The sequence below is a fragment of the Sphaeramia orbicularis genome, chromosome 7 (assembly GCF_902148855.1).
Source record: "Sphaeramia orbicularis chromosome 7, fSphaOr1.1, whole genome shotgun sequence".
Classification (NCBI taxonomy): domain Eukaryota; kingdom Metazoa; phylum Chordata; class Actinopteri; order Kurtiformes; family Apogonidae; genus Sphaeramia; species Sphaeramia orbicularis.
Genome location: NC_043963.1, coordinates 44560925 through 44576218, shown reverse-complemented (window position 1 = coordinate 44576218; position 15294 = coordinate 44560925). Strand labels below are relative to the sequence as shown.

General features: G+C 36.4%; 1 protein-coding gene across 2 annotated transcripts; it reads right to left on the bottom strand.

Moving 5' to 3' along the window:
• Nucleotides 1-6586: 6586 nt before the first annotated feature.
• On the bottom strand, nucleotides 6587-9687 carry LOC115421801 (twist-related protein 2-like). 2 transcript variants are annotated; one of them, XM_030137739.1, is made up of 2 exons: nucleotides 7603-9687; nucleotides 6587-6886 (listed from the first exon to the last, which is right to left on the bottom strand). In XM_030137739.1, the coding sequence occupies exon 1, from the start codon at nucleotides 9332-9334 to the stop codon at nucleotides 8687-8689; it is 648 nt and encodes a 215-aa protein (XP_029993599.1). In that variant the 5' UTR covers nucleotides 9335-9687; the 3' UTR covers nucleotides 6587-6886; nucleotides 7603-8686. The 2 variants fall into 2 exon arrangements, with proteins under 2 accessions (XP_029993599.1, XP_029993600.1); XM_030137740.1 differs by having other exon boundaries at nucleotides 8130-9687.
• Nucleotides 9688-15294: the final 5607 nt, after the last annotated feature.

Here is a 15294-nt window from a genome sequence, read left to right as displayed (position 1 = left end):
TTTTGTGCCATGGTAGATCCGATCAGTAGTGCACGTGTAGAAATCATAAGTTGAGGCAGAATATTGATCAAATTGTACTTGTTTTTCTTCAGAAATTTCAGGTTTTTTTCCATTTATTCACAACCTTTTTTTGTTTTGGATAGAAATAGTGTCATAATTTAATGTTATTTTTTGCACTAAAAAATTTGGAGTTATCATTATTTATAGGTTACTATGCTATTATTTTACTGGTTCCGGCCCGCTGGAGATTAAATTGGGCTGAATGTGGCCCCTGAAAGAAAATGAGTTTGACACCCCTGCCCTATAGTAACCATGTCAGCATGAATGTCCCTGGGGGCTAACCCCTTTTTTCTGCAGACATTCGATAAGACCACAGTGCCACGGATGGTTCACCAATTGTCTCTGGTACTACTTTTCAAAGTCCTAAATTATTTATCCAGTGTGGGTTTATCTGGAAGGAAACCATGCAGTTAGTATCAGGAGAGGTTGAATTTAATGTATGCCAAGTTTCATCGCTGTGGAATAACTCCTTAGTCAGGCTATGAACTTTTCAGCCCCCTCTCGTATACAAATACAATTTGATTGATTGATGTTGGTGAATTACTTAACCTGTTTAACCCTGACCATATTTTCAGGGGAAAAACGCCTAAACAGACATACCCAAAGTAAATGAAGAATTACTTCACAATAATAAGGTTCATATGAATGTTCTTGGTGTCTATGGACATTTAGAGACCTCACAGAATCTATTCCCATTGTCTAAATATTGTATCTATTACTATGCCTGAGTAAACTGTAACAAACTAAAAGACAAATTAGAATTTTTTATCCTCGCCTGTTTTTTTTTTTGGCTGGATTGACGATGATATGCATGAATTAATTGTTTGTGTCGGAGATTTTTAATAGTGTATATTTCACCCCACGAAGATTAAAAATCATGTTTGAACATTAAAGTTTGCACTAAAATACACTTTTGATGTACTTTTATTAACATTAGGGTCTAAACTTTGAGCAAAAGTTGAAAAAAACATCCATTGTCCTGATTTATTATATTTTTATAGTAGATGAATATTAATATAATTTTTTGGGCCCATGGGCAGGCTGATAGGGCTAATTAACCCTTTGGTGCATAGTGGTCACTACAGTGGACAGCTATTCTACAGCTTTTCTCTTATATATTCATGGATTTTGTTGTTCTTTTCGTTGTTTTTTTGTTTTTGTTTTTTCTTTACACATATCTTTATTAAAGTTTTAAGACACTACATGTCTTTTCTGACATGAATTGGTAACATTATGTAGATCTCTCCTGAGGATAAACCCCCAGAATCACAAGCCTTCCCCACAGTTTTCACACTATTTATCAGTAAATACATGTTTCTGTGCGTCAGAAATTAAATGTGTGGTGTCCAGCTGAGTGGACATTTTTGCAACTTCATGAAAAATAGATTCATAAGAATTTTTTTGTCATTATTACTTTTTTCAATGTATTTTTTAATTTTTTTTTTTTTAATTATTTTTATTTTATTTATTTATTTATTTTTTTTTTTTTAGAAGAAAATTTTCTATCAAATCGTTTTTTTTCATGCCTAAAGAGGAATAAAAACACTCAGGAAAAAATTTTGATTAAGGTTCTCATAATTCGTGCATGAAAGGGTTAATAAGAAAACTTGTACTACAATAAGTACCAGCCTTACTACATAAAAACAGTCGCTGAAGTGTTTATCATGTTTGGTTTTGACCGTGTTTCTCATCAGAACACCAGTAAAACATTTTAACTGCTCACATTACTCAGTCACTGCCTTTACCCAGAACGAAATATCTGAAATAATAATTAATATTTCTATTATGTGTCACATAAACATTTACGGTTCCTCCAGGATAAATCCTATTTCTTCTTGCTCCTCATGGATTGCTTTATGAAAAACAAAACAAAAAATCTGTATTAGACCCAAGGTTATTATCGTTAACGAAAACTAACGAAATGACGAAAACTCGAATTGTAAAAACATTTTCGTTAACTGAAATAAATAAAAACTATAATTAAAAGAAAAAAACAATTACTGAAACTGTATTGTGTGCTTACAAAACTAAATAAAACATATAAAAAACTGTGGATAAAATTCCCTTTGTTTTCGTCTTTGCCAATGTCGGGTTGACATGAAATCAATTTATTTCGCTTTAGCAATTTTATCTGCTATGATATTTAACGGTCCGTCACTTGTGGTCACTTGTGGTTTCCAGTCGTCTTCTGGTCCCCACTCTACCTGGAAACATGGAGACTAAAGTTGGGAGAAAGCAGCAGAGTCCTGAGATATGAAGAAACTAAAACGAAACTAAAACTAAGCATTTAGAAAATAACGAAAACTACTAAAAACTAGCAAACCTGCTCTAAAAACTAATTAAAACCAACTGAATTAGATTTAAAAAAAAAAAAAAAAAAAAAAGTCAAAACTAAATAAAACTAAACTATAATGAAAAATCCCAAACTATTATAACCTTGATTAGACCCACCTTTTTTTTTTTTTTTTTTTTTTTTTTTTTTTTACTAAACTTGATTTCCAGAGGATGTCAGAAAATATTAGTTATATTAGTTTGTACAACAGGCTCTAACTTCAGCTCCATAAACCAACGCTGATATGATGTCAGTATTAGTTACAAATCCCAAAGTTAAAACTCCAGTCAACTCTAAATGTCTAAATGTACTAACGGACCACAACTGGATATTAACTTGTTCTTTTCTATTTTTTTTTTTTATGAGGAATTAACTGTGGCTGACTAACACTGGTCTACAAGGAAAATGCTTCCAGAATAAAAGTAATGACATTTTACCACATGAGAGTCACTGATAAAGAAAAATCAAGTCAAAAATGCTGGTTGGCTGAACTTTCCAAGATACGGCCTCGGGTCAAAATGTGAAATTCAAGAATTAACAAGAGAATGGGTTTGACTCAAAAGGAATATTTGTCTCAGAGCTACAAGATCTACTTCAAAACACTGTCTGCACATTAGAATACATTCACTTTACAGGTTCTATTTAGTGGAAGATTTATAAAACTATTATATAAATGTACATAAACCAATATATATGTGTAATAACACTTAATCGTATACCTTGAAAACATCAGCAAACCGGCACTTTTGTCATTTATTTTCCAATTAATCTTATTAAAATACGTAACATTTAGCACATTTAACTCTTTCATGCATACTGGTCACTACAGGGGACAGCTATTCTACAGCTTTTCTCTTCTATATTCATGGATTTTGTTGTTTTCGTTGTTTTGGTTTTTTTTCACACATATCTTTATTAAAGTTTTAAGACACTCCATATTTTTTCTGACATGAATTGGTAACATTTTGTAGACCTCTTCTGAGCATAAACCCCCAGAATCACAAACCCTCTCCATAGTTTTCACACAATTTATCAGTAAATACATGTTTCTGTGCGTCAAAAATTAAACGTGTGGTGTCCAGCTGAGTGGACATTTTTGCAACTTCATGAAAAATAGGTTCATAAGATTTTTTTTTTTTTTCATTATTATTTTTTTTATGTATTTATTTAATTTTTAAAATTATTCTCATTTTATTTTATTTTTTTAAATTTATTTTTCAGAAGAAAATTTTCAATCGCATTGTTTTTTTCATGCCTGAAGAAGAATAAAAACACTCAGGAAAAAATTTTGATTAAGGTTCTCATAATTCGTGCATGAAAGGGTTAATCTCTGAAGCAAATCATTTCTAAAAAATTGTAGACCAGTGTAATAAGACTAAAGCACCCAGTCCTAATGAGAAAACAATGACGGAGCGACAAAGACACAGTTTAACAAGTGAGTCAGGAGACCAGCAGGGTGTGGTGGTGGTGGTGGTGGTGGGGGGGGGTATAAAGCTTCACCAAATCAGAGTCCCATGAATAATTTGACAGTTTAATTTTCAGAACAGTCTCAAACTGATAAAATAATGATACAAGTGTTTTGTGTATCACTACATCTACTTCTCCAGGAATGTGTCCGTATAAATCCCACCGTAACCATGTCCATCAGTTTTTTGTAAACCACATATATTTCAAGTAAATGCTTCTAAAAAGACCCACACTGTCAGTCTGTCAATGTACACGTTCAGGAATATACATGTGGAAATCCAATCCTATTTAGTCATGTCTGTCTGGTACGTGTAAAGCTGTAGCTAACAACTCTTTAGCTTAGCATAGCACAGTGTTAGCTCTAGCTAACAATGCAAAAACAAAACCTGCCAAATAGCAGGGTCAAAGTTCACCGATTAAAATATTACGTTTTGTTGAGTTAGGCGTGAACAAAATGCACAAAACAACATGTAGCGTCGCATTATGTAGTAATAGTGCGTGTTTCACCTCATTATATAACGACCAAAGTTATAATAGTTTTGGATTTTTCATTATAGTTTAGTTTTATTTAGTTTTACCTTTTTTTTTTTTCTCTAATTCAGTTAGTTTTAATTAGTTTTTAGAGCAGGTTTGCTAGTTTTTATTGGTTTTCGTTTTCTTCTAAATGCTTAGTTTTGGTTTAGTTTAAGTTTTTTCATATCTTCATCATTGTATTCAAATAAATCCCATACAGGACTTTAGTCTCCATGTTTCCAGGTAGAGTGAGGACGAGAAGACAATTCTGAATGACAAGTGACGATGAAGCTAAAATTGCTCGAGCAAAATTGATTGATTGATTGATTGATTGATTGATGTATTTATTTGGAACATGAATGTCAAACAGAAGAAAATAAATAAACAAAATACTTAAACGTAAGACATATAATACATATTCGAAAAGGAGTGAGACGAAGTACAACTTATAAACTCCCACCCCTTCTCCTTATATAATTAATAACAATAATAACCTTCCTTGTCTAATCATATCTATACACTATGTCATAATTTGACTGATACTTACTAGTAAATAATTAGGTTTCTGACTTTATATTATTATGAACAAATATAATATGATATAAATCAATTTCATATCAATCTGAATTTGACAAAGACGAAAATAAGGGAATTTCATCCATAATTTTTTTACGTTTTAGTTACTTTTGTAAGCACACAATTCAGTTTCAGTTAATTATTGTTTTTTCTTTTAATTATAGTTTTTATTTATTTCAGTGAACGAAAATGTTTTTACAATTCTAGTTTTCGTCATTTCGTTAGTTTTCATTAACGATAATAACCTTGGTAACAACATGCCGCATTTCGTAATAAAATTCTTGAACACATTTTGTAATAACTTATACGTATTGTGTCTTCCAAAATACCGTGCACCAGTAAGTTTTGTGTCAGTTATACGTAATTAGAGCAGCTTTTGTTTCTAGTTTGCGAACACATTCTTTATTATAATGCATACAGTTACATTTGATTTAGATTTGACCAATGAAACATCCTACTAGTTTTTTTTTTAAATGAATTCTGTTTAAGCTGGAATGCTTAGTATTGTTTTGCTGATACGATGGTTTTTCCAATCAAGGCATCGATTTTGATGGTTTATTACATAATGCGCCAAATTATTACATTTCCTTAAACAACAGTAGTGCTGCACTCACATTTTGTAATAACTGTTGCAATATGTAATAAATTATTACAAAATGTGGCAAAGTTTATTACAAAATGTGTTTGAGAATTTTATTACAAAATGCAGCATGTTATTACATAATGAGGTGAAAAATTATTCCATTATTACATATTGCACCGTTACTACATAACGCGGCGCTACACAGCACAATGTTAAACATTTTTAATTAGTGAACTTTTGTTTGACTATTAGCAAGATTAGCTTTGCCATATTTGCATTATGCTAAGCTAACCTGCTGTTGTGTTTGATGGACAGATGGAAGTGTGTATCTTTTCCTTTAAAACTGAACAAGTAGATGAAATGCTCTTGCCTTGTTTCAGAGTTTTTTTTACAGTGTTGGCTTTCGTGTAGCTTTCTAACAAAGACATGTCAACAAAAAAGCATGAAACAATAATTTCACCAACAGCAGATCCAAATGGGGGTGTCGAACTCATTTTAGTTCAGGGGCCACATACAGCCGAATATGATATAAAGCGGGCTGGACCAGTAAAACAATATAAATAATATTGTCAACTCCAAAGTTTTCACACTGTTTTTGAGTGTAAAAAAGTAAAATTCCATAATGAAAATGTTTACATCTACGAACTGTACTTGAACCTAACATGAACAAATATGAACCTGGAAATTCTTAAGAAAAATACTTGCAATTTCAACAATGTTATGCCTTAGTTTATCATTTATACATATGCATTACAACTCACAGATCACAGTGGATTTACAAAAACACAAAACATTTAGTAACAGGCAGAATATTGGTACAATTCCACTTACTTCTCTTAAAACATTTAAGGTTATTTGTATTTGTTCAGGTTATTCATATTTTGCTTGTAAAAGGCTAGTCTGTAAATGTAAACATTTTTGCATAATTTTCCTTTTTTTTCTGCAGTTTTCATTATTTATAGGTTATTATGATAGTATTTAACTGGTCTGACCCACTTTAGGTTGAATTGACCTAAAATTATTTGAACATCCTTGATTGTTAATATTTTCAGTGTAATTTCTGCACTTTACAAATTCATCCCAGGGGCCAGATTGGACCCTTTGGCGGGCCGGTTTTGGCCCCCGGGCCGCATGTTTGACACCTGTGATCTACTTGTATGTAATACTGTTTTCTCCCAGTGTGCTGAAAGTGAAATTGTCCTCTTACACCAGCATGGCGGCCGATATCCTGATCAAGAGGCAGTTAAACGTTTATCATAAGTCCTTATTTTCTCCATTAAAGTCCCATTTGAGTCCGTGACGAGGGTAGAAATAGTCGAGATATGAACATGGACAATCCAGTGACTGTTCAGCAGCTGAAAAAAAGACAAAAAGGCAGATTTGTAACACTGGATTAATTTGGAATCCAAAATGGCATTAACATAAATAGTGACCACTGAAAAGAAAATTAGTATTTCAGTTAAAACAAATATTGTGCAGGAAAAAAACCATCTCCCTGTTGCATAAAACCCACACACTTTTCATTTTAAATCAAAACGCACAGAAACTTTTTTTGCCTTTGGGGCCAAATATGAATATTCTTTAAATGTCAACTGTCTTCTAGCTTGTCAGTGAAGGTTAACTTTGTGAGAACACACTATGTTTACTGTAGGTCTCTATAAAGGACGGTTTTCATACAAACTGGAAACATTCGCTGCCTCCCTGGGACGCTCTAATGATAGGTTGCTGGGCTTCATGCATATTGGCAGTGAGGGAAAAGTGGTTTGTCATGGATATGTATCAAATACTAATAACATGTCAGCCCACATCTCTTTGGAGTTTGATTGTTTACGTGAAGTGAAAGCTAAACCTCGCAGGTGATGTACGTTTGCGCTACAGTTCTTTTGCGATTCAAAAGAAAACTGAAAACTGTCATTCTTTCTCCAGAGCATGTTTATAACTTATAATTGTGAATGCAGACTCCTAAAGAAAAAAAAAAAAAGCCTAGTAGACATGGGGGAGGTGTGTGTCCATGTGCACCGCTACACCTATGCATGTGCGCACATTTGTGTGTATATAAATCAGCTCTCACCTCCTCCATCACTCCCAGTGGTTTATGGGAGCTCAGCAGGGAGCCACATCAGCCTCCCCTTTGATGGTGACACACATGATTCATGGCTTTCAGAAACCGTTTGTTTTCATTACGCCTCCTCGTCAGCTCGCTGTAGCTGTATCACGGTTTCGTGCAACGCAAGCAAATTTGGGCCAAAATGAAGAGGAAAGAATTTGTAGAGGAGAGTTTTTTTGGCACTGGAAGAAACAAAGGGGCTTGGTTCGGGTATAAAGAGGAGAAACTTAAGTCAGGACGAAAGGCTGCCCACGGCTACTTTTTCCACCGTCATTTCGGTTCAGAGGTGGTCAGGGATTCATAACGTGTCAAAGTTTCGGAAAAGTAGGAGGTTGAAAGGGTAGGGAAAGGTCAAAGGTCCAGTCTTAGTTAGTCTCTCCAGTTCTGACTTTAAAAAAAAAATCTCTTTTGGGTTCTTCTGCTGTTCTCTTGAGGCAGAAATAAAGGAAAACAAAAAAAAGATGTTCATGTATGGCTCAGAGTGTGCGTACCTATGGTGATGAAGATGATCATTTAGCTGAGGGTGATGATGACGATAAAGCCAGAAGTCATAGTTCATGAAGCCAAGTGTTTAGGGGCTTCACATAGAGGTAACGTTTCAAATGATGTATCCTTAACCTCCATGCTTGAAATGTTCAAAAATCAAGTTTTATTCTCTGTTTCGGTCTTCGTTGTGCTCTAGGCAAAAAGATGTCGTTAAGAAATCCTGTTTTTTTGTTTTTTTTAATGCTAGTAATAACACAACAAAAGCTGTGTTTCTTATATTTCATGTCAATGCTACCATCGGTGCACATGAGCAGTACTGCAATATTTAAGAAGTATAAAAGCATCAAGTGTCCACAGTCACAACCCACTGAAGATATGTTGCATTACATCAGATGTTCAGGTCCGGTCGTTGAGGCAAACAGATGTTGCGGTGTTTAAACACACCGAAACACAGTGTTCCAATGTATCCTTGGCATTATATGTCATGTGAGGGTATTTCCTTGTATGAGGGATCTGTCATACAATTAAGAGCAACACAAAAAAGTCTATCTTTGCCGCAGGACTAGTGCCCAGCAGACATGGTCGACCAGGCCCCTTCCATCCTCCATACAGAAAAAGCATAGCTCAGTCTCTCGTGGGCCAGGTAGTTACATCCAGCCAGTTTACTGTCCATCTCATCGCTCTGCAGAACCTGATACAGAAAGTCAATGTACCGTGACGCCAACTTTAGGGTCTGGATCTTGCTCAGTTTGTCAGAGGGGAGAGTGGGGATGATCTTGCGCAATGAGGCAAAGGCTTCATTCAGTGATTGTGTTCGCTGGCGCTCACGTATGTTGGCAATCACACGTTGGGCGTGTGGGTCCTCGAGGGCCGACAGACTTCCAGGACTCGGACCGGGGATAGGAGACAGGGACGGCCCGGACGACGGCGGCCGGTGTTGAGGACTCCTCTTCAGCCTTTTCGGTCCGGACGGGGTGTAAATCTGGACGTCGTCCCCGGGTTTGATTTGACCTTCTTCTGCCGATGTGGTGGCGGTCACTGTGGTAACATGATCCTCCGCATGTGAGCCCGTCTGCCGTTTACGTCCGTTGATTCCAGGTGTTGCTACGACGACAGGACAGGCGTTAGAAGGTGGTCTTCCCTTGGTCTCTGCCCTGGACACCACCTGTCCTTCAGAGTGGTCATCAGTGGACTTGTCCTCCTCCCTCATACTGTTTTTCTTCTGTTAACTCTCCTTCTGTCTTTCTATTCTTTATTAACCCACTGTGCTAAACGTCTGCTCTGAAGAACTCCAGCTCCACTGTTTCTTTCCTTTTACATTCGTCTCTCCACAGTTGACTTCAGTTTTTTTCCTCCTCTTTTTCAGGAACTCCCCTTTTTGTGTTTACAGCTTTCTGTTGTGTTGTTCCTCCTCTTTAGTTTTGTACTTAAAACCTTCAAACACGCTAAACTAAAATAAGCTCCTATCGTCTCGTCGTCATCCACACACGTGGAAACATGCAAGCGATCTGTTTATAGTCTCTGTGAGTCTTTTCAGCATCTGTGAGCCAGACCGTCCTCATGTCCCACCGCTGCAGCTGCATGTGAGACAACACAACCACAATCGGACTTTTTAAAGGGAGGGAACCATGAAACTTTTAGCTGCCCACCCATCCGATTCCCTGATTGGTTCCGAGAACTTTCTTGCACAGCTGAGCTTAAGTCAACAGGAAGAATGAAGTTTAGGCGATTGGTCCGATCAAAGACAGAAGGTGGAGACAACGGTGCATCAAACAGCCAACCAGATTGGACCTTTGTGACGTTTACTTTTTGTCATAAACCTTACCCAACTTTATAGGTTCCAGATTTCCTCCCAAACAAGCCGCTACCATCCCCCCCTCGCTGCCTTGTTCCTTGCCCTCCCCTTCCTCCCCAGTCTGCAGCTCACCACCATCATCAGTTGCTGTCTGTATTTTACAGAGGAAAAAAAAAAAAAAACAAACATCAAAAGATGCTCCACAAAAGTTTTGCTTCCTGCTTAAAATGGTCATTTGTTCTAATTTACTAATGTCAGTTTCATAGAGTCTGGAAGTTATCGCCTACGTTCACTATGTTCCTTGATTATAAAGCGTTGTAGTGACTTTGAACACATTTTTTCACATCCAACTCAAAACTTAATTTTCCTGGTTCTCTCAAAGCTTTCGTTTTCCAGCTATTTGTAGTTGAAAATGTTATCTACTGCCAACCTGGTGGCCTGCAGCAGATACAGTATGGTATTTAGGCAAAAAACCTAAAATCAACATACTTGCAAAAGAATGCTAATGTTGTTTTATCAGTTCTATGTGTAAAGAGGCTGATGTTAACTCCAGACAAATGTAACAAATGATCAAAGTCAAAACAACGATAAAAAAAAAAAAAAGTTATAAAGTTATACGAATAACTTATATGATATTTGTTAATGGCCAAGATGAGTAAAAGCCTCTCTTGGTCTTATTTATGAAACAACCGGGACAGTTGGTAGCATTTTAAGTGTAGACCTGGAGGGAGGAAAGAGCTGGCACTGAGTCAGCGTTGAGATCTAATCACAGCATTAAGGAAAGAATGAGCTCTGTGGATCAGACGGAGGCCCGCTGGACATTTTCTTACTTTCATCCAATGAGCTCCGATTACAATAAGCCTCGCTCCAAGTCCAACGTGGATTGTGTTTTCCAAAACTGAGCCTCCAGGATGGCCATCAGCCACACCCCCACAAAAGAAGACAGTCTATTGTTAGATGGACGCTTCTCAGAGACAAGACGCTTCCCTCCACTTGAAATTAGGATTGTCCAGGCAGGATTTGAACACAGAAGTGGAAAAACTCTAACTCAGTTTCTCCTCTGTCTCCACTGAGTAAATTCAATGGCTCGAGTCCATCTAGAGAAGAGAAACTTCTATTGTCTGACCACAGATGAAACCATTTGTGTTGTGCACACATTACTGGGCACACTGACAGTAACACAATGTGCACAACCGTAGGTCTTGAAATGATGACTTCTACAGGTGTGACACTAGGGCTTTGAGAGACGTCTGTGAGTCAGGATGGCATTTCCAACTCAGGTGAGTGGAACCAAACATCCACCGTAGAATCAGCCACAGGTTCCATGAGTAAGACCTGGGAGAAGTTAGAGCAGTGTTTTTCAACCTTGGGGTCGGGACCCCATGTGGGGTCGCTTGGAATTCACATGGGGTCCCCTGAAATTTCTAGTAATTAATAAAACTGAAAACGTATTAATAGAAAATATATGGTGAGTTGACAGAGACGATCCTAATACATAAAAGACAAACTGTGAAGCTGAAACTGAAGCACTGTGGTTCTGTTTGTCTGTCAAATGTTCATTGTGGTCAGTTTCAGATGCTGCAGCTCTTTCATAATTCATAGTTTCAGTTCTTGTTTGTTCAGTATTAATTGTCAGCCTTGTAAATCCAAGCTGGACTGACTGTACATATCCTGACCAAGGAAAATCAAATTCTCTTTTTGTGCAGTAATCTACACCTGGCTTTTCTGCCTCCGTCCATAATAATATACATTATATAGACTAAATGTAATAAAATTAATGTTTATTTGCAACATAGTATAGCAAACTATTACATGATCAAAAACAAATTAACTTTAGCACAAAAAATGTCTCTGTTTTGTGTTATGACCCTGGGTCATAATTTGTCCATTTATCTGTGTATGTATATGTAAGGGTAGAGACTGCGATCTGGTAGGATCAGCGATTCTACCAGTAGAGACTCCGATCGTAGTCTCTACTGGTAGAAACTCCGATCCTGCCAGTAGAAGGGTTAGGGTTAGAGTTAGGGTTAGGGTTAGGGGTTAGGGTTAGGGTTCGGATTGGAGTTTCTACCAGTAGAGACTCTGATCAGAGTTTCTACTGGTAGAATCGCCGATCCTACCAGATCGCAGTCTCTACCCTGACATATATATGTTCTGTTTAGGGTGTGTGTTCTCCCCGTCCTGTAGGTGTGCTGTGCCCTTTTTGTGTTTTTGTGCATGATTGCCCGGCCCCTTTAAAAATGGCCCTGGAGCACCAGTTCGTTCTCTCTCTTGCCTCCTGCCAGCTCTCAACCCTGTGTTCCTGCATGTGTGACCGTCAGTCGTCGTGTGCTCGTGTGATAATTCGATTGTATATAGTTGTAAGTAGTTTGTAAATTGAACCTTTTTCTGGTAGGGGAGGCCGGCTCTTTTGTTTTTCCCGTTTTCTCCTGTTTTTTGGTTAGGGAGTTTAGGTTAGTTTTCTGTATTTTATTTCTTGAATTTATTTTGGAGTAAGTAATTTAGTTTGAACTCCCATGAAAATATTTTGTTTGTTGTTTTAGCTGTGTCCTCCCCTAACCCTCCTTTAGTTGTTTAAAAAAAAGTAGTAATAATAAATATTGTGAACTTTAGTTTCGACTGACGTGTGTGTTTGGGAGCTGAGAAGGGACAAAAGAGAGCATATTATGTTCGCACTGGTGAACCCTTAGGCCGGGGTGTAACATTTGAATGTCTGGGGTCACTAGAAATTTGTGATATTACAATGGGGTCAAAAAAGGTTGGGAACCGCTGAGTTAGGGGGATGATGATTACGTGTTCTTTAGTGTATAACTGTAAAAATATGGGCTGTTGTGACTCCATAAGACCTGTTAATAATCATAGATGCAGGATACTGTTAAAATCAGATACACTCAGTTACAGGAACTCTGAGCTTCATCTTCATCTTTTTTTCCATTTTGTAGAGAGCGGTTTTATGCTTATTTTATGCTTTTTTTGTTCTTTTTTTTTTTTTCTTCTCTCTGAAGTACTTGGGTGTAGGTGTGATGAATTGCAGCAGCAGATGATAGCAGATATTGTACACAGCAAAAGTTGGAGAGTTGAATCAACTCCCACAGAGTTGATTTTAACTCTTTTTCAGAGTTTATATAGGTCCACACTTTACAGAGTTAAATTAACATTTTCATTGGCGTTAATTATTTAACACTATGCCAGAGTTGCCTTTTTAACTCAGAAACCTGAGTTAACTTAACACTGACTGATTTAACTACCAACACTCACAAGAGTTCAAAAATGGTAAATGAACTGAATTTATATAGCGCATTTTCTTCACCTTCATGGTGCCCAAAGCGCTTTACACACACACACACACACACACACACACACACACACACACACAGATGATCAGAGCCAGGATTCAAACCACCGACCACTGGACAACCTACTCTACCAACTGAGCCACAGCCACCCTTCATAATCTCACCGACCTGGGTTAAATGAACCCATATGGATTTATTATTTACAATGTCAGAGTTTCTCCTTTAACTCAAACAGAGTTAAATTAACACCATGAAAGTAACAAAAATAACACTCATTTTACTTAATTTTCACTCTGAAAGTAGTGTTAATTTTAATCATAAAAAAGTGAATCCATTAAAAATGACTTAAAATTCAATGTGAACAGGATGATTCAAAGAAAGCTGATGCATTTTTTTTTATTTAGAAGATTTATTTTTCCTCTTTTTTCTCTCTGACAGTGACAGTCTGATAGAAATTGCACAGGTTCACCTGGTTTGAAATGCAGGGGCCAGGCAAATTAACTATAGAGAAACGCAAAACAACACTTCTTCTGAGTTAATTTCCACAGGCTTGACTAACTCTTTCCATTAACCCCAACTCTGAATGACATTTAACTCACAGTGAGCTAAAACTACACTTTGAGAGTGAAAATTGACTCTCAAATGTTTAACCCTGAAATTTCAACTCTCCAATTTTTGCTGTGTATTAAGGCACTGATTTCACAAAGAGACAGAAAAGAGAACATTTCGCTTCTTTCTGCTCCTTTTCATTCATGATTCCTTCATGGAAAGCCCAGAACAGACAACACAAAACCAAAATTATGGAGGGACTTAAGTTTTTTGTTGCCACTGTAGAGGAGGGAGAAGGAGGTATTCAGTTGTGCTCTAATGTCACTTCTGAATGCCACTAAATATCACACACTGAACTTTTATTCTTTTTGTCCACACTGATCATCACACACAAGTGCATCTCCATCACTGACCAGATGCAATACACATCTTAACCCTTTCATGCATAGTGGTCACTCCAGTGGACATCTATTCTACAGCTCTTTTTGTGTATATTCATGTGTTTTATTGTTTTAGTTCCACATCAGCCAACACAGAGGACGCTCATGCATCATCTCATAAACTGACATTCAAACCATTACTGTAACTAAACCTGATCTGCACTAACGTGTTTGAGTGTAAATCAACTGCTAATTGTTATTAGACTGTAATTAACAGTTTTCTGAAACAAAAAAGTTTTTTTTGTTTTGCATATTATCTCCATGAAGTGAGTAATAACTAGTATTAGAGTATGTTAAATGTGAGAAAACATCAGATTAGCAGCATGAAAAATGTTATCTCATAGTTTTCACTTTCTGATGATACATGTTCCGTTGCTTCAAAAATTAAACACATGGTGTCCAGCTGAGTGGACATATTTGTAACTCCATGAAAAAAAGGTTCATATAAAAAAGTTCCAGTTGCATTGTTTTTTTCATGCCTAAAGGGGAATAAAATCACTCAAGGAAAAAAAAAAAAAAAAAATTGACTAAGGTTCTCATAATTCATGCATGAAAGTGTTCATGCATGACCTTATTGAATGATTTTTTTTTTTTAATGAATATTTTTTATTTCAGCTATGTACAAAACACATACACATTTAAAAACAAACAAACAAACATAAAATTAACACAATTGTTAACTGAAAAAGGAAGAAGCTGAAGCCAGAGGTTTATTTCTGCTTCTCCTATCCCCATCCTTTCTCCAACTCCACACCTGAAGTTGCAGCAGATTAAACATTCACACAAATTATTCTACATTCGGTTTCTTAAGTCACTTTGAAATCATATTACTTTCATAGCCCTTGAGAATTTGACAAATTAAAGCCTTTTTGAAACTCGACAACGAGCTACACAATTTCACTTCATCCTTCAATTTGTTCCATAATTTGACACCAGTAACAGAAACACAGTGAGATTTAACGTTTGTTCTTACTTTACATGTTTCAAACAAACATCCCTCTTAAATTATAATTCCCTTCTCTTAACTTAAAAATTTTCTGAATACAAACAGGAAGATTTTTTACTTTTAGCACAAAACATAAATTCCATT

What these genes read in the sequence shown, in the direction of transcription:
- LOC115421801 (XM_030137739.1), bottom strand. Translation starts at nt 9,334, where the DNA reads ATGAGGGAGGAGGACAAGTCCACTGATGACCACTCTGAAGGACAGGTG.